This window comes from Mustela putorius, unplaced genomic scaffold (genome assembly GCF_011764305.1).
Source record: "Mustela putorius furo isolate JIRA1106 unplaced genomic scaffold, ASM1176430v1.1 tig00000585_pilon_pilon_pilon, whole genome shotgun sequence".
Lineage (NCBI taxonomy): Eukaryota > Metazoa > Chordata > Mammalia > Carnivora > Mustelidae > Mustela > Mustela putorius.
The window spans coordinates 7,112,368-7,138,480 of record NW_025421424.1 but is presented as its reverse complement, the minus strand read 5'-3'; the positions used below and the strand labels follow the sequence as shown (position 1 = coordinate 7,138,480).

Genomic DNA, 26,113 nt, shown 5'->3' with positions numbered 1-26,113 from the left:
ACTGGTTTAAATATATATATATATCCCACATCCAACAAGGGGCATGAATACAGAACCCTGAGACCAAGAGTTGCATGCTCTACCAACTGAGTCAGCTAGGCACACCGCTGAAAAAAAAATATTTTTTTTCCCAAAAAATAATTTAAGGCCTGGAAATTGTCCTAAGAGCATACAGTTTTAAAAAATAAATAAATAAAAATCCAAGAAAATTGACTTAGTCTTGGGTAAACAACCACCACCACGACCACCCCTTCCCTTCCTCCACTACCAGCTCATCAAGATGGAAGCAAATCTCCAGGTAGGTATAGCCAAAAAAAAAAGCCTCTCCCACTAGATCCAAGTCAAGGGATACGATACCCTGCCTAAGAGGGGTGGCCACCAGCATCTCTCTCCCCAGAGCTCTGGATTGCAAATGCTAAATTCAAGGCAGTGTGGCCAGGAGGTCATGAGCTTCCTTCCTCCATACTAACTCAATTCACTGGGCACACACAGTTCTATTCTAGGCATGGCCGGAGAAAAATACTGGGGTGACTGGATCAGTTGTTGGTAGAACAGAGGGGTTCCATGGCTTAGAGGCAAGCCAATAAGACCAGAGGCTACTGTACCCCATCTAGCACCCTGTTCATACAGCAGGGATTTCATCCTTAGAAGTGAGCCACTAGCCCCACCTACAGTTCCAGAGCAGTGGCCCAAGAGAATTTGCCCAGGAGATGCAGACACTAACACAAGGACCCCCAAGCTCTTCCCAACAGGAATGACTTTATTTGGAGTGTACAAAAGTTTAACCCTAGGGGCATTCTCAAAAACAGAGGAAATTTTGATGGCAATTAAGAGGAAGCTGGTAGCTCCATGAGCACAACAAGCTAAACCACAGGCCAGCTAGTTTATGAGAGACCCAAGGAACCTAAAAAGGAGTGTTCCTGGGGTCATAATAAAATCTCAAAGAGCAACCTCCAAAACTACCTGGGAAAGGAGTCTGAATTTAATTACAAGGAACTGTTTAAAAAAAAAAAAAAGGCTATGTTCTAGGCCACTGTCAAAAACAATAGGTAACGAGACCCCAATTAGTGAAGCCTAATAGCTTTGTGTGATACTAACCATTTACCAAAGATCAAGGAAATTGTTAAAAAGCACCCTCCTAAAACCATGATATCCCAGGGTGACTATATATGCCCAAGGTTATGCCCTCTGACAAGAAACATCAGAGGCTTCATACTGCAGTGGAAAATAGACCTCATTTCACAAATTATCTAGTCAAGTCACTACACAGACAATACCACAACTGTCATCCCCGAGAGTGGGGACTATCAGTTTTACAAAACAAACAAACAAACAAAAAAACACAGAAATGGAAAAACAAAGGATAAGAAGCATAGAGAAAAGAAAAGGCAAAATGGCAGGCATAAATCCAACTATATCAACAGTAACGTTAAATGTGAATGGTTTCAAAAATCCAGATAAGGGACAAAGATTGCCAGACTCTATTTAAAAAGAAAACAAAAACAAAAGGACAACATAGACAACCCAACAATGCACATTCACAAAAGAACACAATTTAAATTTGAATATATCAGAAGAGCATGTGACTCAATCTCCTGATTGTGAGTTTGAGCCCCACATTGGGTGTGCAGTCTACTTTAAATAAAAAATTAAAAGAAAGCCTGTTTCTAGAATATAGATTTTGACACGTAGGAAGTTTATTTCTAAGTATTTTGGGTTGGGTTTTGGGGTTTTTTTTTGTTTTGTTTTGGTTTGTATTTTGGTTTTTTCTAATGGTATTGTCAATGAAATTGCTTTCTTACACTTTTGGGGATTATCCATCATTTCACATTCATTTTTCATTCACTGCATAAAAATACAATGGAGTTTTGTACATTGATCTTTCATTCTTCAACAGATTGTGGGAATTAAGAGGTAGATATCTTTGGAAGGCCATTCTTTTTTTTTTTAAAACCTTATTAAAAAAATTTATTTGGGAGTGAAAACACGAGCAGGGGGAGGGACAGAGGGAGAAGGAGAAGCATACTTCCCAGTGAGCCAGGAACCTGATGTGGGGCTTAAATCCCAGGACCTTGATATCATAACCTGAGCAGAAGGCAGATGTTTAACTAACTAAGCCACCCAGGCACTACGGAGGGCCATTATTCTGCTCCACATCCAACGTGAGGCTCAAACTCACAATCTTGAGAGATAAAGAGTCGCAAGAGGGCTACTGACTGAACCAGTCAGGCACCCCAACAGACTCATAATTATAGAGAACCAACTAACTGATGGTTACTAGAAAAGAGGAGGTGTGGAGGAATGGGTTAAATGGGTAATAGGGATTAAGAAATGTACTTGTCATAATAATGACAGGTAGTATGTGGAACTGCTGAATCACTATACTGTACACCTGAAACTAACATAACACTTATTAACTGACTTTGAGTTAGGCAATGGTTTTTTTAGATACGGCATCAAACACAAGAGCACTAAATAAAAAGTATATAGGACTTCATCAAAATTTGGCTTCAGCACAAAACTTCAATGCTGCCAATACTATGAATGTAATTAATGACAATGAGTTGTACACTTAATAATGGATGAAATAGCAAAACATGTTAAATATTTTTTCAATAATAAAAGTTTAAAAAATTGCAACATGCCAGTAGATTAAATCTTTAAAAAAAAAAATAAAAAGTTAGGGCGCCTGGGTGGCTCAGTGGGTTAAAGCCTCTGCCTTCGGCTCAGGTCATGATCCCAGGGTCCTGCTCAGCGGGGAGCCAGCTTCTTTCTCTCTCTCTGCCTGCCTCTCGGCCTACTTGTGATCTCTGTCAAATAAATAAAATCTTTAAAACAAATAAAATAAAATAAAATAAAATAAATAAAAAGTTAAACAATAGCAACATATTCAAAAGTTTGTGTGGCAAACAATACCACCAAAAAACTGAAAAGAGGATACATGCAAATCAGAAATGAAAATACAGTATCCAGAACGTATAAAAACTGACAATAATTTCAAGTAATCCAAGTAAACAATGAGCAAAAATCATTTTTTCAAACATTTATTCAAAGAAGGCATACAAATACAATAAGCATGAGAAGATGTTCAACATCCTTAGCCATCAGGAAAATACAAGTCAAAACCACAATAAATATGACCTTCAACACACCAGAATGGCTCTAATTTAAAAAGATGTAATCATGGTACAGCCACGGGCCCCTGGGTGGCTCAGTCAGTTAAGCATCTGCCCTTCAGTTGAGATTATGATCTCAGGATCCTGGGACCCCGTCCTGCACTGGGCTTCTCCCTTGCCCTCTGCCCCTCCCCCTGTTCGTGTGCATGTGCATGCTCTGTCAAATAAATAAATAAAATCTTTTAAAAAATAATATATACCACATGATCCAATAATTCCACTACTAGGTATTTACCCAAAGAAAAACACTAATTGGGAAAAGATAGATGCATCCCTAGGTTTACTGCAGTATTATTTACAATAACTAAAACATAAAAACAACCCAAATGTCTGATAGACGAATGGATAAAGAAGATTTGGCATGTGCACATGCACGCACATGCAAGGGTGCGCGCGCGCACACACACACAGACACACACACACACAGACAAACATTACTCACTCATAAAAAAGGATAAGATCTTTCCATTTACAACAACAGGAATGCACCTAGAGGGCATTATGCTAAATGAAAGAAGTCAAACAGAGAAAGACTAACACCATATGATTACACTTACTGTGTAGTCTAAAAAACAAACAAAAAAGCAGAATCAAACCTATAAATACAGAGAACAAAGTGATGGTTGCCAGAGGGGAGAAGGATGGGGGGGTCAGGCAAAATGGGTGAAGGGAAGCAAAAGAATACAGGCTTCCCCATTATGGAATGAGTAAGTCACAGGTATAAATGACATTATGGAATGAATAAATCACTGGAATAAAAGATACAGCACAGGTAATAGTTAACAGTACTGTAACAGCACTATTTGGTGACAAATGGTAGGCAGCCACATTTGTGGTGATTACAGCATAACCTAAAAACATGTTGAATTACTAGGTTATACAACTGCAAACTAACGTAATGTATGTCAACTATACTCAAATTAAAAATAAGACATAATAACTGTTGGCAAGATTACAGAAAAATTGAAACCCCCATACACACTGCTGATGGGAATATAAAATGGTAGAGCCACGTTGTAAAGTTTTGGCAGTTCCTCAAAAAATGAAATGTAGTTACTGTATAATCCAGAAATTCCACTCCTAGATATATATATACACGCACACATACATACGCACACACAAAAAGATAAAAACATATGTTCATGCAAAGCCTTGTACAAAAAAATGTTCACAGCAGCATTATTCGTTAAGAGTCAAAAAAGAGAAACAATTCAAATATCCACCAACTGATGAATAGGTAAATAAAATATGTATAGACATAAAATGGAATATTATTCAAGCTTTAAAAAAAGGTACTGACACACTACAGCCATGTCTGAACTTTGAAAACTGTGCTAAATGAAAGAAGCAAACCACAAAAGACCACACATTCTTTCTTTGATCCCATTTATATAAAATGTCCAGAATAGGCAAATCTGTAAAGACAGAAAATAAATCAGTGGTTGTCTGGGGGATGGTAGTGAGAGTAAATAGGGAATGGCCACTAATGGGTATAGGGTTTCTTAAGGGGGTAATAAAAATGCTCTAAAATTGATTGTGGTTGCTCAACTCTATGAATACACTAAAAACAGCTGAACTGTATACTTCCAATGTATGAATTACATGCTTTGTGAATTGTATCTCAATATAGTCCTTACATATTTCTAACAAGTGGCTCCATTAGCATCAGATCGAAGAGATTTCAGAAAAAAACAAACGATCATCTCCAAGATACATTTTTTTTTTTTTTTAATTAGAGAGACAGCGAGCACACAAGCAGGTAGAGGCAGAGGGAGAGGGAGAAGCAGACTTCCCACTGAGCAGGGAACCAGATGCAGGGCTCAATCCCAAGACCCTGGGATCATCACCTGAGCCGTAGGCAGATGCTTAAAGGACCAAGCCACCCAGGCCATCCCTCCAAGATACATTTTTAAATGAAAAAATTAAAAGTTGCCATTTACACAAAGTAATTTTTATTCATTCTTATATAGGGTCAGGTCTTATTACTCACAGCAGTTATATTCTATGAAGTTGCTACAAAAAACCAAATTACTGAATACTGAATCATCACTAGGAGACATACAGCGTTAGATTCCTGCAAGCCTCTGATCCCAAGATTTTTATCAACCAATTAACATATAAGCTTGTTTTATGTATATTTCTGTTTAAACACACTTTAGTATATATACTTAGTTCACTAACACTGAATTCAGCTAATAGCAGTATAACGCCAATCACAATATATAAGGCTTATACCTAAGATGTATTTTCTCCATAAAGCACACATAGACTTCTTGAAGGTAGGAATACCAAAGCACTTCAGCTTTATGCTTGGGGGGTCATTTTAAACAGTGAAATCACCAACAAAAAGCACTAAAATGAGAAAAACAGCACACAATAAACCACAAGAAGGATATTAGTTTCCAATCTGAGAGCTGAAAGGCCACACCACCACCTTGTTCTACCTCACCTGTGGTAAAATATATACAGAATTTGCCATTTTAACCATTTTCATGTATCCAGTTCCGTAGCATTAATTACATCCACAATGTTGTGCAATCACCACCACCACTAAAATATTCTCTAAAGTGGCAGCACCATTTAACATTCACACCAGCAATGCACAAGGGTTTAAATTTCTCCAATTCCCTGCCAACACTTTCTGATTTATTAGAGCCGTTGTTGTAGATGTAAACGGGTATTTTGTGGTTTTGATCTACAACTCGAGTAACTAATGATCTTCAGCATATTTTTATCTGTTTATTGGCCACGTGTTTAGCTTCTTTGAAGAACTGTCTACTCAAATCTTTGGATCATTCTATTGGAGTCTTTGTCTTTATTGTTAGGTTGTAAGTATTCTTTATGGATTCTAGGTAATGGACTCTTTTCTGATATATAACCAAGAAATACCTTCTCCCATTTCAACTTCTTGAAAATATTCTTTGATGTACAAAAAAAATTTCTAAGATTTAATTTATTTGACAGAAAGAGAAAAAGAGAGCACCAGCAGGGGGAGCAGCAGAGGGAAAGGGAGAAGCAGGCTCTTTGCTGAACAGGGAGCCCAATGCAGGGCTTGATCCCAGCACCCTGGGATCATGACCTGAGCTGAAGGCAGCTGCTTAACCAAGTGAACCATTCAGGCACCCCTGATGTACAAAATTTTAATTCTGATGCAGTACAATTTGTCAATTTTTGTTGTTCATGATTTTAGTAGCCTATCCGAAAATCTGCCAAATCCAAAATAATGAAGATTTAGTCCTATGTTTTAAGAGTTTTATGGGTTTAGCTTTTATTTATATTTTAAATCCATTTGGAATTAATTTTTTTATCTGGTATGAGGAAGGAGTCAAAATTCATTCTTTTGCATGTGGGAAACCCACTGTCCCAACATCATTTGTTGAAAAAAAACTTTCCTCCACTGAATGGATTTGGCAACCTTGTCAAACATCATTTGGATGGGTTGCCTGGGTTGCTCAGTTAAACATCTGCCTTCGACTCAGGTCATGATCCCAGGGTCCTGGGATGGAGCCCCACATAGGGCTACTGCTTCTCTCCCTTTGCCTGGCACTCCCCCTGCTTGTGCACTTGTTTTCTCACTCACCTGTCAAATAAATAAAAATCTTTTAAGAAAAAAAAAAAAATCAGGGGCACCTCGGTGGCTCAGTGGATTAAGCCTCTGCCTTCAGCTCAGGTCATGGTCTCGGGAGTCCTGAGATCCAGCCCCAGGAGTCCTGAGATCCAGCCCCAAGGGTTCTCCACTCAGCAGGGAGCCTGTTTCCCCCTCTCTTGGCCTGTCTCTCTGCCTACTTATGATCTCTCTGTCAAATAAGTAAATAAAATCTTTTAAAAAAAGAAAAAAAAATCATTTGGATAAGGGCATCTGCATGGCTCAGTTGGTTAAGCAACTGCCTTCAGCTCAGGTCATGATCCCTGCCCAGGTCCTGGGATAAGAGCCCCTCATCAGGCTCCCTGCTCAGCTGGGAACCTGCTTCTCCCTCTCTCTGCTGTACCCCCCCTGCTTGTACTCTCTTGGTTTCTCTCTGTCAAATAAATAAAATATTTTTTAAAAACTGTTTAGATATATTGGAAGAAAAAATAAACTATTAACACATGTTATATGTTGGAGGAGATAGGAGCTGAATGAGGACAAAGAGTGGGAGGGAGACTTCACAATTTAATTTTGTATATTTTAACTTGTGAGCCATGTGAAAGTACTACTTATTCAAAAACCAAATTAAATTCCGGTTTTAAAAAACACAATTATTGGGGCACCTGGGTGGCTCAGTGGGTTAAGCCTCTGCCTTCGGCTCAGGTCATGATCTCAGGGTCCTGGGATCAAGTCCCGCATCGGACTCTCTGCTCAGCAAGGAGCCTGCTTCCCTCTCTCTCTCTCTCTCTACCTGCCTGTCTACTGTGATCTCTCTCTGTCAAATAAATAAATAAAAATCTTTAAAAAAAAAAAACCACAATTATTTGGCAAGCCACAGAACAGGATGTATATCTGACAAAGGACTCAACGCTTAGAATATATAAAGAATTCTACAAAAGCGCTGGAGAAAAAGCAGATAAACCCATAGGACAAAAAACACAGGTACAACTTGAACAGGCACATCATAATAAAAGATATCTAAAGGCCAATAAACATAAAAAAGATGTTTAATTTTACTGATCATCACGGAAATGCAAATTAAAGTATAAGGTTATACCACTACACACCCATAAGAATGGCTAAAATGTGAAAGACAGGGAATACCAGGTATTATTAGTAAGGATATATAGCAACGAAAATCTCAAACACTGCTGGTAGAAGAGTAAATTGATACAATCACTTCAGAAAACTGGCAATATCTAGTAAAGCTGAACTTATGTGCAACTTATGTGCAACTTTATTATGACACAGCACATCCACTCTAATATACATAACCAAGAGAAAATGTGTGCATATATTCAAGATATATGTTAAAAGTAACTCAGTCAGTTAGTGTCAGACTCTTGGTTTTAGCTCAGGTCAGGATCTCAGATCTCCGGGTTGTGGGATCCAGCACGGCCTCAGGCTCAGCACTTAGTGCAATCTGCTGAGATTCCTTTCTTCACCCTCTCCCTCCACCCCTCCCCACCCTGTACACTCGCTCGCTCTCTCAAATAAATAAAATCTTTACCAAAAAAATTTTTAAAAGAGAGATGTAAAGTAGATCTTCATTAACACATTCATAATAGTTAAAAATTAGGGGTGCCTGGGTGGCTCAGTCAGTTAAGTGTCTTGCCTTCAGCTCAGGTCCTGATCCCAAGGACCTCGGATCAAGCCACTGGGATCAAGGCCCACAACAGGCTCCCTGCTCTGCTTCTCTCTCCGCCTCCCAACTGCTTCATCATTCATGCTCTTTCTCTCTCAAGTAACGAAAAGATTTTTTTTTTTAAGATTTTATTTATTTATTTGACAAACAGAGATCACAAGTAGGCAGAGAGGCAGAGAGAGAGAGGAAGAAGCCAGATCCTCACAGAGCAGAGAGCCCGATGTGGGGCTCCATCCCAGGACCCTGGGATCAAGACCTGAGCTGAAGGCAGTGGCTTTAACCCATGGCTTTAACCCACTAAGTCACCCAGGCACCCCCAAAACAACTAAAAGATTTTTTAAAAAGTAAAAAACTGGGGCACCAGTTTGCCTTCTGCTCAGGTCATGATCCCAGGGTCCTGAGATCGAGTCCCAAATCGGGCTCCCTTATCGGCGGGGAGTCTGCTTCTCTCTCTCTCTGCCTGCCGCTCCCCCTGTTTTGTGCTTTCTTTCACTGACAAACAAAATAAATAAAATCTTAAAAAAAAAAAAAGTGTGACATTTGAAATCTACTTTTCTTGTTCGAAATGATAGGTACGCACATGTAACTAAAAAAGGTATTTTTATAGGCCGCCTGGGTGGCTCAATGGGTTAATAAGCCTCTGACTTCAACTCAGGTCATGGTCTCAGGGTCCTGGCATCAAGCCCCGCATCCGGCTCTCTGCTCAACAGGGAGCCTGCTTCCCCCTGTCTCTCTGCCTGCCTCTCTGCCTACTTGTGATCTCTGTCTGTCAAATAAATTTTAAAAACCTTAAAAAAAAATTTTGTGTGTGTCATGCAACAGCCACACATATGCCTAACAAGTTGTAACTGCATCACTGCAATTTGTAGTGCACCACACAGAAGCACAAAGCAATGAGTACACATAGTCCTTGTCACTAGTCATTTGCCACTGTAGTGTGAAAGCAGTTAGAAAATACATAAACACTCAGCTTTGTTCCAAAAATTTTATTTATAAACACAAACTCGAACTTCATATAACTTTGACATGTCATAAAATATTCTTTTGATTTTTTTTCCAAACACTTAAAAATGTAAAAATCATTCTTAGCTCATCAGTCATACAAAAACAGGCAGCAGGCTAGATTCAGCCCTTCGGCCATAGTTTGCCAACTCTTCATCTAAAGTGAAGTGCAGGGCGCCTGGGTGGCTCAGTGGGTTAAGCTGCTGCCTTCAGCTCAGGTCATGATCTCAGAGTCCTGGGATCGAGTCCCGCATCGGGCTCTCTGCTGAGCAGAGAGCCTGCTTCCCTCTCTCTCTCTCTGCCTGCCTCTCCATCTACTTGTGATTTCTCTCTGTCAAATAAATAAATAAAATCTTTAAAAAAATAAAAAAAATAAAAAAAATAAAGTGAAGTGCAGGGGCGCCTGCGTGGCTCAGGTGGTTAAGCGTCTGCCTTCAGCCCTCAGGATCCTGGGATTGAGGCCCGTATCAGACTCCCCCGCTCAGCAGGAAGCCTGTTTCCCCCTCTCTCTGCCTGCCTCTGGCCTCTGCCTACTTGTGATCTCTCTCTCTGTCAAATAAATAAATAAATCTTTAAAAAAAAAAAAAAAGGTGAAGTCCAACAATTAACAAACACAGAACCCTCAATCAGAATTGTAGTGCCTCACTCAAGCAGGAAGAGAACCAAAGATTATCCACTGAAGAAGCCTCTAAGACAAAAAGATCAAGATATCAAGGAAAAGTTAAGAAATAAAGTCAAGGGGGTCTTTCAGAACATCAGCTGCAGAAGAAAACAAAGAGAAGGAAGACCTAAGAAAAAAGATAGGAGAGAGTGTGACCCCTCAAAGGCTAACATCCAAACAGTAACAGTTCCAGAAAGAGCAGAGGGAGAAGAAAAGGAGGGATCCTTATTTAAAAAAATAATAATAAGTTTTAAAATTTGGGGGGCTTCTGGGGGGCTCAGTCATTAAGCATCTGCCTTTGGCTTAGGTCATGATCACAGGGTCCTGCATCTTCCTGCTCAGTGGGGAGCCTTCTTCCTCCTCTCCCACTCCCACTGTTTGTGTTCCCTCTTTCTCACTGTCTTTTTCTGTCAAATAAATAAAATTTTTTTAAAAAAGTTTAAAATTTGGTTATTATAAATAAAGATTATGAGACTAACAGAAAAAGCACAGTAAACTTTAAAAAAAAAAACAATTAAAAAAAGAGGGAAAATAATCAATAGAGACACACCCTATATTTAAGAACAAGGATGGGGCCCCTGGATGGCTCAATCAGTTAAGCATCTGCCTTCAGCTCAGGTCATGATCCCAGGGTCCTCAGATCCAGCCCCAAATCGGGGTCCCTCCTTGGCAGGGAGTCTGCTTCTCCCTCTGCCTTCCCCCCCGCTCATGCGCTCCTCTCTCTCTCTCTCTCTATTTTTTTTAAATAAAAACTTAAAAAAAAAAAAAGGATAAGCAGATATTAAAAGGTTCCAGAGGGGCACTGTCAGTGGAGCATGTTAATTCTTCATCTAGGGGTCACAAATTCAAGCCCCACACTGGGTATAGAGATTACTTTAAAAAAAAAAAAAAAAATTTGAGAGGGGGCGCGTGGATGGCTCAGTGGGTTAATGCCTTTGCCTTCGGAGTGATCTCAGGGTCCTGAGATCGAACCCTGCATCGGGCTCTCTGCTCAGCGGGGAGTCTGCTTCTCTCTCTCTCTGCCTACCTCTCTGCCTACTTGTGATTTCTCTCTCTGTCAAATAAATAAATTAATTATATTAAAAAAATTTTTTTTTGTTTAATTCTTAAAAAGTTCCAGGAAGAGGTAAATAAAACAAACAAAACCCAACTGGGGTCATACAAAGAAGCAAAATCAGACCAGTATCACCAACAATGATTTCTTAAAATATTGGAAAAGAGGTTATCTTCAAAGTTCGGAGAAAAAAAATTTTTTTAACCTAAAATTTCATATCTAGTCAAGCTCCCATTTAAGTAGAAGAATAAAAATAAAAAGAACATTGAGGTGCCTGGGTGGCTCAGTCAGTTAAGCACCTGCCTTCGGCTCAGGTCATGATCCCAGGATCCTGGGATAAGAGCCCCACATCAGGCTCCCTGATCAGTAGTGGCCAGCTTCTCCCTCTCCCTCTGCCTGCGGCTCTCTCTCTGTCAAATAAATAAATAAAACCTTTTAAAAAATAAAAGAGAACATCAAAAATGCAAAGGTCAGGGCCACCTGAGAGCCTCAGGGAGTATCTACAACTCTTGGTTTTGGCTCAGGTCAAGATCTCAGAGTCTTGAGATCCAGTCCTGCATCTGACTACATGCTCAGCAGGGAGTCTGCTTGAGATTCCCTTTCTCCCTCAGCCCCTCCCCCACTTCCATCTCAAATAAATAGATAAATCTTTTTTTTAAGGTTTTATTTATTTATTTCTTTGACAGAGATCACAAGTATGCAGAGAGGCAGGCAGAGAGAGAGGGAAGCAGGCTCCCTGCTGAGCCAAGAGCCCGATGCAGTACTCGATCCCAAGACCCTGAGATCATGACCTGAGCCAAAGGCAGCGGCTTAACCCACTGAGCCAGCCAGGTGCCCCAAACAGATAAATCTTTGGGGAAAAAAAAAAATGTAAAGGCTCCAGGCACCTGGATGGCTCAACCTGGTGGAGGGTGCAACTCCTGATCTTTAGGTTGTGGGTTCAAGCCCCATGTTAAGTATAGAGATTCCTTAAAAATAAAATCTCTTGGGATGCCTGGGTGGCTCAGTTGGTTAAGCGGCTGCCTTCAGCTCAGGTCATGATCCCAGCGTCCTGGGATCGAGTCCTACATCGGGCTCCTCACTCGGCAGGGAGCCTGCTTCACCCTCTGCCTCTGCCTGCCACTCTGTCTGCCTGTGCTCAACTCTCCCTCTCTCTCTCTGACTAATAAATAAATAAAAATCTTTAAAAATTTTTTTTATTTTTTTTTATTTTTTAAAGATTTTTATTTATTTATTTGACAGACAGAGATCACAAACAGGTAGAGAGGCAGGCAGAGAGAGAAGGAGGGGAAGCAGGCCCCCCACTGAGCAGAGAGCCCGATGCGGGGCTCGATCCCAGGACCCTGGGATCATGACCTGAGCGGAAGGCAGAGGCTTTAACCCACTGAGCCACTGAGGCGCCCCTAAAAATAAAATCTCTTAAAAAAAAAAAAAAAAAGCAAAGGCTCAAAAATTTTATTCTCAACGATCTTTCTTAGGATGAAGAAACAGGGAACAAACAAAGGAGGAAAACATGAGAGGCTAGGGATGTATACGGTAATTAAAACCAAGACCCTTAGGCTTGAATAATTATACCCTTAGTTGGAAAGATGCATAAGCAAATAATAATAGTAAAAATTAAAAAAATAAATAAATATTGGAGCATCTTGGTGGCTCAGTGACAGGGAGTTTGTCTTCAGTTCAGGTCATGATCCCAGAGCCCCGCCTTAGACTCTCAGGGAGTCTGCTTCTCCCTCTGCCCCTGTTCCTGTGTGCTCTCTCTCAATCACTCTCTCTCAAATTAACAATTTTTTTTAAATAAAAGAAAATAAATCTGACCAATAACCTAGAAATTAAGTTGTCTGTCACTGCCTGGGTTCAAAGGAAGGAAAATTTTCTCCTGAGAAATTTCCAAATACAGGTAAGCCCATAAAGTAAAGTACACCCTAAATCAACATCTGGCAGTTCTTGTGATTTTGCATTGGTGGCACCTCACAGAAGCAAAGGCAAAATACTCTTAGGAGACTGGTTCCCACAAGCCAGGTCTGGATAGCCCTGCTAAACATGCTCACAGTCCCAAACTATGAAACACTGGTAGACACCACCCACTATGATCAAGAGTAAGAAGAATCAGGGCGCCTGGGTAGCTCAGTTGGTTAAGCAAATGCCTTCCACTCAGGTCATGATGCTGGAGTCCTGGGATCAAGTCCCACATCAGACTCCCTGCTCGGCAGAGAATCTGCTTCTCCCTCTGACCTTCTCCCCTCTCAAGCTCTTTCTCTCACTCTCTCTCAAGTAAATAAATAAAATCTTTAAAAAAAAAAAAAAGAAGAAGAAGAAGAACCAAGCAGCAGTAAAATAATACCTCAAAAATAAGAATCACATGATTCTAAAATGTGTAAGAGCAGAGCACTTGGGTGGCTCAGTTGGTTAAGCATCCCACTCTTGCCTTCGGTTCAGGTCAAGCCGTGGGAGATCCAACCCCACATCGGGCTCTGCCCTCAGCACAGAGTCCACTTCAGATTCTTACTCCCTCTCCCTCCCACTTTGTTCCTTCCAGCTTGCTGTGTGTGTGTCTCTCTAAAAATTTTTTTTAAGTGTGTGAGAGCAAAAAGTCAACTCAGTGAAGATCTTGAAGATGAACAAGGTATATGTGGAAGAGAGTAAAATTACCTAAATGAATAACAAAGCTTATTGCTTATTATAAAGCTACAGTAAAAGGGGAAAAAAAAACAGGGAAAAAAGTCAAGTGTATTAGTTATCTATTGCTGCATAACAAATTACCCTCAGACTTAGTGGCTTAAAACAACACATTATCTCACAGTTTCTTTGAGTCAAAAATTTGGGAGTGACTTGACAAGTAGTTCTGGCTCAGGGCCCCTAACAAGGCCGCAGTGATAATGTAAGCCAAAACTGCAGTCATCTGAAAACCTGACCATGCTAGAGAATCCACTTCCAAAGTGGCTCATTCACATGGCTAGCAAACTGGTGCTGGATGTTGGCAGAAGGCCTCAGTTCCTATCCACTTGGGCCTCTTTACAGGATTGCCACAGTGTCAACTGTTTTCATCTAGAACAAGGGAACCAAAGAGTGAGGAAAAGACTGTGTGCCTTTAATAACCTAGCTTCAGAAGTCACTGTTTAATTCTACTGTATTCTCTTGGTCACCCGGAGCAGTTCCGAGTCACTATAGCGGAGACTCTAGGATGTGATACCAGGAGAGAGGAACACTGGGGCCATCTTGGAAGCTGGCTACCACACAAAGCCATAGTGGGCTTAGAATAAATCTTCAATTTACATAATCAACAAAGGATCAGTATACAGAACTTATCAAAATCCTTGTAAATCAAAATTTTTAAAAATGTGAGCAAGCTAAAGAAAAACAGAAGGCATAAAGACAAATAATTCACAAAAGTGCAACATAAATTACATATAATAAGCATTCAAAAAGTATTATTCATTAGTACCACATAATTCCTGCTATTCACCTATGCCTAAGGCATAGGCTTCAAACATTTTCCTAAGAATGATACATCTAATGTTCACTCATCCATGGTTTTCTTCTTCCCCCACTTCCCTTTGGGACTAATGTCCATTCCAGAAGCTGGCTAGGCAGAGAGGTTCCGTTTCTGGCCACAACAAAGTCATAGGTAACGTATCGAACACCATGAACCCAACTCTGAACCTGGCCTCAGGAAAGTAAAGTGATAGATCTGTCAACCCGTCATAAATATGAAAAAATAAAATAATATAAAATCAAGAGACTCATAGTGAGCTCTTTAAAAAATGTCAACTTCAGGGACGCCTGGGTGGCTCAGTTGGTTGGACGACTGCCTTCGGCTCAGGTCATGATCCTGGAGTCCCGGGATCGAGTCCCACATCGGGCTCTCAGCTCCACGGGGAGTCTGCTTCTCTCTCTGACCTTCTCCTTGCTCATGATCTGTCTCACTTTCTCTCTCTCAAATAAATAAATATTTAAAAAAAAAATGTCAACTTCAGTTATTCAGTATGAAGTAAGAATTTGCCACCTTCCACTAGCCTATGATCTGACATTCCTCCCAACAACTACATTATGATTTTCTTATTGTCCTTCTTTGGTCTCAGGATCTGTTTATTGCTATTACATTACTGAGGATCTCACAGAGTTTTTGTTTAGTTGGGTTTATCCATCAATATGTGCAATATTAGAAATAAAACCTGAGAATTTTAGAATATTAATATTGTAATAGTTGATAAAATTTCATTTTATTAAAATTAAAGGGTCTGTTAGTTCATGTAAAAATAAATCCATTGCATGTTTAAACAACAATTTTATGAGAAATAACTATATTTTCCAAAACAAAAAGGTTTTGGTTAAGGGTGGCAATGTTTTACATTTTTTTTAATCTCTTTAATGTCCGGTTTAATTAATATATTCAGATCGCTGAATATATGCTTTTGCATTTAAACTGTTGTGACAGACCGTTTTATTGAAGAATATGAAGAAAAAAATCTATGCATTTTTAAAAAGGGAAGATTATTTTAATGGCCTTTCAAACAACAACGTGGATATTGTTTGATTCTAATACAAAATTTAAAGAGTGGGGCACCTGGCTGGCTCAGTTGGCAGAGCATGTGATTTTTTTTTTTTTTTAAGATTTTATTTGACAGAAAGAGAGAGAGAGCGCGCGTGCACAAATGCTAGCGCGCACACCTGCGCACAGGTAGGAGCAGCAGGCAGAGGGACAGAGAGAAGCAGGCCCCCCATGGAGCAGGAAGCCTGATGCAGGACTTGATCCTAGGGCCATGAACTAGGCCAAAAGGAGAGACACTTAACTGAGCCAAAAAGGTGCCCAGAGCATGCGATTCTTAATCTCAGTATCATGAGTTTGAGCCCATGCTGAGCATAGAGACTACTCAAAATTTTCAAAATGTGTGTGTATATAAATATATGTATATGTGTATGTAATGTTTATATATATATATGTGTGTGTGTGTATACATAAAGTGTGTGTGTGTGTGTATATAAAGTATATATTTTTTTCTTTTCTTTTTCAGAGTTTGAGCAGAAGGGTGGGGTGGAGCAGAGGGGAAAAATCTTTTTTTTTTTTTTTTAAGATTTTATTTATTTGTTTGACAAAGCAAGAGAGCAGAAGCAGGCAGAGCAGCAAAAGGGAGAGGGAGAAGGGAGCAGGGAGCCCATTCGGGCCTTGATCCCAGGACCCTGTTTATCCAACTGAGCCACTCAGGTGCCCCAGGGAAAAAGAATCTTAAGCAGCTCTACACATAGTTCAGAGCCAGACATGGGGCTCAATCTCACAACCCTGAGATCATGACCTGAGCCAAAATCAAGAGTTGGATCCTTAACTGACTAAACATCCCCTACCACCCTCCCCTAAAGTGTATTTATTTCTTAAATGTCAGGAGAAATTACTAACTTTAACTACTCCCTTACATTAAAATCTACTGGTCTGCTTTATGTTATACACTTTGAATCTCTTTCCTTTGCATGATTTTGTAACACAATGCACTGCACTGATCAACTAGTCATATGGAAAATACTGGTTCACTGTGTAGAGCTTCCAAATGTTGACATTTCATTGCACATTATCAAAAAAAAAAAAAAAAAAATCTGAGGGTGCCTGGGTGGCTCAGTCGGTCAAGCACTGCCTTTGGTTCAGGTCATGATCACAGGGTCCTGGGGAGCCAGGGAGGGGTGTCACTGCTCAGCAGATAGCCTGCTTCTCCCTCTCCTGCTACCCTTGCTTGTGCTCTCTTTCTCTCTGTCAAATAAATAAAATCTTTTTTAAAAACTGATACTTTCCTACACTACCAATCTCATCAGAAAAGCCTTTAAATACTGAGTAGCAATCAAACTTATAGTTGCACATATAAGTTTTTTTCAAAATTCTAATTTTTATTTAAAAGCTCAATTTTTTTATCACTGGCAACATATATCAGTTTTTTTCCTTGAATTGACAGGCTCAATTCAGTCATTTTTGAGAAAATGGCTGCCAAACACACATGTCTGAAAACCACAGCTCGTCAATCACTGTTTTGAGTAAAAGTTATTTTCCATGAAAATAAAGAAGCTAATTCAGCTTGGAATTCAAACAACTGTACAAGTACTTTTTTATACTTCAGTCTGCAGCAAAAGCATTTTATGCACATTTCCCATTCCATCACACAGAATTATTAAAAATCAAGATTCTATAAAATGTCCTAATGCTTCATCAAAAACAAATGAAACTAGCGCATTTTTTTGCTGTTTTGTTTGTTTTTACTCTAAGTGTATGGTGGTGAAGATACAATGACTTTTACTATGGTTTGGAGATACTATCTTAATCCCTGGTAAGGTGCCAGCAGTTTTACACATCACTGCTTTTGCATCACTAACATAAACATCAAAACAGTGAATAAGGCAAATAATGAATAAGTATTATTATGGAAACAGTTTTAACTTTGCCCATGTCTCAAGGCATATAAGAGTAATCCCCTCAAGATTATAAGGACCAACTTTGAGAATCACTACTTTAAGGTATTCTCATTTAGTGTCTGCTAAGAATATAGATAAGGAAATAAAAACCAGTTAGATTCTTCTAAAATTTTTGATGGATAGCATACCTCATAAAGACAGGTCTTACAACATTAGTTCACAAGTTTTCACATTATAAATTTTAAGTAGCTGGCAAGATTGGAATGCAAAGGACTTTGTCAGGTGTGCTATATATATATTACTAGATGTCAGAAAAGCCTAGAAAAATGCCAACAATTTACCTTCCTTCCTCTTCTTTCTGCTTACTGAATACAGGTAGTCATAAAGACAACTGGAAAACAACAGAAATAATAGTTTTGGGGGTCTTACCATGTGCCAGGCACTATATGAAGCACTTTACAATGTATTAACTCATTGAATCCTCACAATAACACTATGCAGTAGGTGTAAATATTACTCTCAACTTACAGATGTTAAGTAACTTATTCATAGACATTCAAATAGTAAAAGGTGAAGCTCAAAAATGAATTCAGGTACTCTCTTAAATTGTGTGCACTTAACCAACCACAGACCACTTAACCAACCACTAAAGTATTTCAGTTTTAACACATCTTTTTTTAAGATTTTATTTATTTATTTGACAGAGAGAGAAAGAGATCACAAGTAGGCAGAGCAGCAGGCCCAGAAAGAGAGAGGGGAAAGTAGGCTCCCTGCTGAGCAGAGAGCCTGATGTGGGGCTCCATCACAGGACCCTGAGATCATACCTCAGCTGAAGGCAAAAGCTTAACCCACTGAGCCACCCAGGCGCTCCAATTTTAATACATCTTTAATGGATGCTTGCTGATGACTATATTATCATTCGAAAACTCAAGCCTGTTTATGTAAATAGGTCATCAGAGAAAGTAGGACCCAAAAAAATCCCAAATAGATAAGCCACAGAACTAGCAAATTGCCATATAGTATATATACACTCCTGGGGCAAGAATTTTCAAGGGCTCCAATAGACAACTCCCCAGAGTGGCTCACCATGTTCTGTGATAAAACACAGAACTATTCTGAGAAGGTGTTCTTCACACTACACTCAGAGGTATCCCTTACCACTTATCCCATTTAAGGTTGCCATCTCAGACTTTTCACAACAAGCTGAAGGTTCAGAAATAGAATTTTTCCATGCTGATTCTTCCATCATTTCCCACAAATAAGAGTACTAAAGTGATTAAAAAAAAAAAAAAAAAGAGTACTAAAGTGATGTACATACAAAAAGTTAGCATAAAAGACAATACAATCATAGAATTTTACAGGATAGGAACTCAAACTGTTCATACTGCAGAGAACCTGAAGAGGCTGTAAAGTGCTTTAGCCAAGGTCACAGACCAATTAACAGCAGAACATGATGCAAGTTATTCTCAATCCAGTTCCTTATGCATAAAACCATGCTGTCTTGATATGCCCTACTATGAAGTTCTCATTCCTTTCAAAAGTTCATCTGAGAGTTTGTTCGGATGCATCAATACAAATTTGTATTTTTATTACAAGATCTATACACACACTATACATTACAGATCTATACATACCCACTACTGACAGCTATTTGAACTCAACCTAAAACAGAATTTTTTAAAAGTCACAAAGCATTTTTAAAAGCTTACTGTTGAGATTCAACAAGTATTAACTGATTTATCTATTTTGATTTTCCAAATACTTCAGCAGTAAATAGATCAGCCTTTCTTATCCAAATAGCTAAATCCAGGGATGCCTGGGTGACTCAGCTGGTTAAGCGACTACCTTCTGCTCAGGTCATGATCCTGGAGTCCTGGGGTCGAGTCCTGCATCAGGCTCAGCAGGGAGTCTGCTTCTCCCTGACCCTCCCCTTCTCATGCTCTCTCTCTCTCATTCTCTCTCTCAAAGAAATAAAATCTTAAAAAAAAAAAAAATCTAAATCCATGTTTCTCAAAGTATAGTTGGTACCAGAATCAGAGTCACAGGAGGTACGTGTTAAAAAGTGAGATTCCTAGGGATGCCTAGGTGGCTCAGTCTGTTAAGCATCTGACTCTTTTTTTCTTTCTTTTTTTTTTTAATATTTTATTTATTTATTTGACAGGTAGAGATCACAAGCAGAGAGGCAGGCAGAGAGACAAAGAGAGGGAAGCAGGCTCCCCACTAAGCAGAGAGCCTGATGTAGGGCTCAATCCCAGGACCCTGAGATCATGACCTGAGCGGAAGGCAGCGGCTTAACCCACTGAGACACCCAGGCGCCCCAAGCATCTGACTCTTGATTTCAGCTCAGGTCATGATCTCAAGGTCCTGAGATCAAGCCCTGCACTGCGCATCAGATCTGCAAGCAGTCTGCTTGAAATTCTCTCTCTTCCTCTCCCTCTGCTCCTCCCCTTGCTCTCATGAGCACACTCTAAAATAAATGAATAAGTAAAATCTTTAAAAAAAAAAAAAAATGAGATTCCTAGTATCATGCCCAAATCAACTGAGTTTCTGAAACTCCCAAAATGGCATTTTGAAAAGTTCTCCAGGTGATTCTTATTCATTCAAAAGATAATGAATATTTGCTCTACAATATTCTAGTAGGAAACAGATAAACGAGTAAATAAAAACAAAACATTTTAAATTTTAGCTGTGCTATAAAGAAAAAAAAATAGTAAGTAACAGAGTGACCTGGGGGACTACTTTAAAAATAGCCAGGCACCGGATTTTCAGGGTGATGAAAATACTCTGTATGATATTATAATGATAGATACATGTCATTATACATTTTCCAAACCCACAAAATGTACAAATGCTAAGAATGAGCACTAATGTAAACTATGGACTTTGGATGATTATGATAGGTCAATGCAGGTCCATCAACTGTGACAAATGTACTATTCTGGTGGGAGATATTCATATTGGGGGAGGTTGTGCATGTATGCAGATAAATGGGAAATCCCTATATCTTCCTCTAATTTTGCTAAGCCTAAAACTACTCTAAAAATAAAGCCTTAAATTTAAAAAAAAAAGCCTTTCTAAGGTCTAAAGCAGAGGCCTTTCTAAGGAGGCAACACCTGAAGGTCTGTCAGAGGCCTTTCTAAGGAGGCAACATCTGAAGTGAGGAACCCTTCACTAAAGAAAAGTGGTACTTAGGGCGCCTGGGTGGCTCAGTGGGTTAAGCTGCTGCCTTCGGCTCAGGTCATGATCTCAGAGTCCTGGGATCGAGTCCCGCATCGGGCTCTCTGCTCAGCAGAGAGCCTGCTTCCCTCTCTCTCTCTGCCTGCTTCTCCATCTACTTGTGATTTCTCTGTCAAATAAATAAATAAAAAATTAAAAAAAAAAAAGAAAGAAAGAAAGAAAGAAAAGTGGTTCTTAAACTTAGTGTGCATCAAAATCACCTGGAGGACTTGTTAAAACAGACAGCTGGTCAGAAGGTCTGGAGTGGGGCCCAAGAATTTGCATTCCTAACAAGATCACAGATGATGGTGATGCTGCTGGTCCAGAAACCACACTTGGAAGAACCACTGATCTAGAAGGAACAGCTAAAAAGTGTGAATAACTTTGGTGTGTTAGAGGAACAGAAAAAAGGCCAGTTAATAGGAAGGATAATGCACTTGTCGTCATTTCAAAACCACTTAACATGTTGACTTAAGTTACCAGTTATGACTCCCTAGACCAGAGAAGGAACCAGTGTTCCATAATACCGTATATTTGCAAAGCATTTCCCAGTTTATAAAAGTACTTTCCCAAGGGCACCTGGGTGGCTCAGTGGGTTAAAGCCTCTGCCTTCGGCTCAGGTCATGATCCCAGGGCCCTGGGATCGAGCCCCACATCAGGCTCCCTGCTCAGCAGGGAACCTGCTTCCTCCTCTCTCTCTGTCTGCCTCTCCACCTACTTGTGATCTCTGTCTGTTAAATAAATAAAATTTAAAAAAAAAAAAAAGTACTTTCCCATTTATTATTTCATTTGACTTAATGAGATATAGGGAGTATAGTAAAGAACTATTAGCTACATTATAGAGATAAACTAAGACACAGAAACATTATAAACTTCCTTTTCAGAAAACAACTGTAGAACTATGTCCCTTGACCCCAAACACAGTGCTCTTCTAGAACAGCAGGCTTACTTTTTTTAAAGAGCAAAGCAAAGGATATACACACAGGAGTTAAGACAAACAAATTATTTTCTAGATTCCCTATTTAAACTATGGTGACTTCCAGACTTAATTTGTTTTAGGTACTGACTGGAAAGCAACATTACCTTAAAATGACAATATTTAGTCCCATCTACTTACTGCTCCTAGTGCAAAAACAAAGAATGGAGAATGAAGAGCGAATTGACAGACTATTACTCTCTCTCTCTCCTGCATAAATACCAAGGAGCCAATTTCATAACCTCAAGTCCCTCAGACACATCAGTCAAACACAATTTTCATCTTGTGTCCTCTCTAAATCTCTCACCTAATCCAGGGTCCCACAAGAACACTGAATCTCACACGTCCTACTATACTCATGAGGCCATAAGCAGTTAGTCATACACCCATTATGTACCCTCTATACACCCATTATCACTTAGTATGTTCAACATCAATCAAATCCTTATTCTTAACCTAACACTCTTACCTGTATGTCTCAATAATACTTCAAACCCAAAACATCCATAACTGAAATCATTATATCCTCCTTCCACCACACACACACACACACACACACACACCTGCTTCTGTTCCTGAATTCGTTTATTTACATTAATAGCACTGCCACCCATCAAACAAGAAACTTGGAACTCAGCCTAGACACATCTGTCTGCCCCACACCAATCTTGACACCCCCTATCCACATTCCCATGGCTACCAAGAATTAGTTACTACTACTAATTAATTAGCTGCCTTTTCATTAATAACTACCATGTACTAGTCACTTTACACACTTCATTCCATCAGTAACCCCATGAGGTAGGTAATTCTGTCCTTATTTCACAATTGAAAAAACTAAGGCTAAGAAAAATTAATCTGTCCAAAACACAAGTGGGACATATAAAGCAGACATCCAAACTCAAATGTATCTCACAAAGTCCATACCTTTTCCCCAATCCAAAATACTTCCTTCTTTAAAACCTCTTACCAGTCATTTATTAATTCCAAATGCTCATTTTTTTATATTATTGTCAAGATTCCTCCAGCCCTGGGGCGCCTGGGTGGCTCAGTGGGTTAAGCCGCTGCCTTCGGCTCGGGTCATGATCTCGGGGTCCTGGGATCGAGTCCCGCATCGGGCTCTCTGCTCAGCAGGGAGCCTGCTTCCCTTCCTCTCTCTCTGCCTGCCTCTCTGCCTACTTGTGCTCTCTCTGTCAAATAAATAAATAAAATCTTTAAAAAAAAAAAAAAAAAAGATTCCTCCAGCCCTGTCTCCTCCAGCCCTGCCTCCCCTGACCCTTCAATATACCCCCAAGTGATCTCTTTGGATCACAAATGTGATTCTTTTATCCTCTTGATAAAAAAAGCCCTTCAGGGGGGCGCCTAGGTGGCTCAGTTGTTAAGCATCTGCCTTTGGCTCAGATCATGACGGGGTCCCGGGATCGAGCCCCACATTCCCATATCGAGCTCACAGCTCCCAGGAAGCCTGCTTCTCCCTCTCCCACTCCCCCTGTTTGCGTTCCTGCTCTCACGGTCTCTGTCAAATAAATAAAATTTTTGGAAAAAAAAAAAAAAAAGCCCTTCAGGGATTCCTTTTAGCCTACACTGTACAAGATATACTTTACTGGATGAATCCCAAACCCTTTAGCACAGGTCAGCCACCCCTTACCTGCAGTGGCAAATTTCAAGAGTTTCGAAATTTTAAAGTTTTTCATAAATTTACAACAAAACCCACCCTGAATTGTGGGAAGTTATTTATGTCTACCCCATTAGTGGGATATTTGTACGTTTCACTATTGGAACATTAATGTGTTTGATAATGACTAGTTAACCTTTAGCTCCAAGGATGTGTAAAGTACCCTGTGCCCTGAAAACTCCCCAATCCAGTGAGCAACTCACCCTTCAAGCAACTTTCTCAAGGGTTTCCTTTTCAATGAAATTCCCCTGACGTTCTCTTGATTTGTCACAACCACTGTACCATGTACCCACCGCCACTGCCGCACGCTGGGTTTGTGTTTCACCTATATGATTATGAATGAGTTCTTCACTCAGTATTTTACTCAATCCTAGCACACTGTCTGGAACACTAGGGACTCATTAATGTACAATGAAACACAGCTTCTCTGAATTCCAATTCCCTTCAAAGTTCATTTCTCCTTCACCCCTGAACCTTGGGATACTTCCCTAAGCAAGAAGGCCCTTCAAACCTATTTTCGCGTCCGGAGTTACTCCGTCCCAATGTCACCCTAAAATTACTTTCCACCAGACAGCTGCTCTCAGCCCCAAACTCTCCAATACCCTTTACCCTCCTCTGTTTGGTTCCTAGTCCTTCTCTCCCCTAGCCTCGAACAGGTCAAGTCCTTCCCTCCAAAGCAATTCGTCCTCACAGCCCTTACCGCTTACCGATTCCCTCAACACCTCTCGCGCTGCAGGCCTTTTCTCCCACACTACCTCAGATCGGTTTCCCAGACCCTCTCTCCTCCCTCGGTACGAGTCCACCAGCTCCCGAACCTGCGCTCGGCCGTAGTCCACGCCTTCCCGACCAGTACCCGCACACCCCAAACCTCCCTTGCAGCCGGTGTCCCCTCCCCCAGCCTCTCGCCGCCGGCACCCCTCCCTTCACCCTCCCCTTATCTCGGGCGGTCCACCTTCTCTGGAAACTGTCCCGAGGCCGTGTCTTTCATCTCTTAGACCCCTCGGAATCGCGCTGTTCCAAGCAGCACTGGGCCCGAGCACCTCCGTTCCCCAGATCGTCCTCGGCCCCGAAAATCTCCTTCGGCCCAGACCTCGGGCAGGGCCTCCCGCTCACCTTGCTGGATGTCGCCGTTGCTGCCCCCCGGGATGGACACGCTGAGCTGGCGCTCCGGCTCCGGCAGGCAGCGCAGGCAGAAGGAGTGAAGGCAGGGCAGCAGCTTGGGCTCCGCCTCACGCCGGCTCTGCAAGCTCTGCTGACACACGGCGCAGGTGTCCAGGAGCGAGGCTGGCGGTCCAGGAGGCGGCCCCGCCGACGGACCCGGAGCGGGAGCCGAGGCTGGAGCTGGGGCCGGCGTCGATACCGCGCCCCCGGGAACTCCAGGGCCCACTGAGGCCGCAGGGGCTGAGGCAGCCGGGGCCGAGCCGGAGGAGGCCGCGGACACCCCCCCGTCGTCGGGCCCGACCGCGCCGCTCTCCGCGCCCGCCCTGCCGCTTTCCTCCTCCTCCTCCTCTACCAGCACCGCGGCGAGAGGCGGCTCCGCCTCCTGCGCCGCGGGCCCGGCGGCCCCGGCAGTTACCGGCGCGCTACCGCTGCCCCCGCCGCCGCTCTCAGCCTCGCCGCCGCCTTTGTTTTCCGCCATGTTTTCCTCTTTGAACCCGCCGGACCGCCCCGCGCCGCCCGCCGCCCGCGCCGCCGCCGCCGCCGCCGCCGCCCCCAGCCCCAGCCGCAGCCGCAGCGAGAGCGGCAGCCGAGAGCGAGCAGGCGAGCGAACGAACGAGAGCGCGCGCGCACGCGGCGCCCCCGCCCTCGCGTCGCGCGGCTGAGAGAGGGCGGGCACGGTGCGCGCACGTACGCACGGCGTCCTCCTGAGGGAGGCGGGAACTTGGGGCGCCGGCCGGGATCGTCCCCTCCTCCGCTCCCGACCTCTGGCTAGGTGTAGTGGGGTCCAACGCCGCCTCTGCTCGGCTCGCTGGGAGCATTTAGAGCAGTGGCCGTTGACGCTGAGCCGCCTTTGGGCGGCATTTGTTAACGAGCTCCGACACAGCGGGAAAGCGTAGGATGGGAGGCCAGATCGGTCCCTTTCGAGCCAGCGTCTCCCGAGCGGCGCCGTCCCCAGAGGCTGGCGCGAACCTCGCTTGCTGCAGGGTCGGACGCTGTAACCTGGCTCTGAGGTGCGGGCCTCCTGGGGCTTGCTGCCGTAACCGGCTGCGTTCCTTTGGGTGGTTGTGCCCCAAGGGAGCCGTGAGACTGGGCCTTTTTCCCCCCACCCTCATTGGAGGCCTGCCAGAGATAGGCTGAAAAGCTCCCCTGAGGAAGAAACTCTTTAACAGCTATTTTTAGCTTCTTCAGGTGATTGATTCTCAGACGTTGCTACGTATCAGAAAACCCAACAGAGGAGCTTTTTCAAAGCAGCGATGCCAGAGCCACACCCCAGACCTGCATCAGGAAGTGGAGGGGGTGGTGGGGCTGGCAGGACAGATGGATGTTGAAAAGTCGCTTCCGCGGATCAGTTGGGCGTCAGTTTGAGGAGCCACGGGATCTACCCACTGTTACGTCCTGAGAGTCCCGCTTAGTGTCCTGGCGAGAGTTGGGTTCCAAATGCCCTAGTAATATGGGTGATAGCAGCTTTCAGAAAGGTTTGTCTTTATTTGAAAACAAGTATTCGGGATGTTTATGTTGCGCAGCGG

At 41.9% G+C, this 26,113-nt stretch overlaps 1 protein-coding gene across 2 annotated transcripts in view; it reads right to left on the bottom strand.

The window, feature by feature from the left end:
* TRIM33 (tripartite motif containing 33) overlaps positions 1–25,142 on the bottom strand; it is a 117,388-nt gene extending 92,246 nt beyond the window's left edge. For both annotated transcript variants that reach the window (XM_004769892.2, XM_045081878.1), the window contains exon 1: positions 24,540–25,142. In XM_004769892.2, the coding sequence (XP_004769949.2) occupies positions 24,540–25,065 (526 nt within the window). In that variant the 5' untranslated portion in view covers positions 25,066–25,142. The remainder of the gene's footprint in view (positions 1–24,539) is intronic.
* Positions 25,143–26,113: the final 971 nt, after the last annotated feature.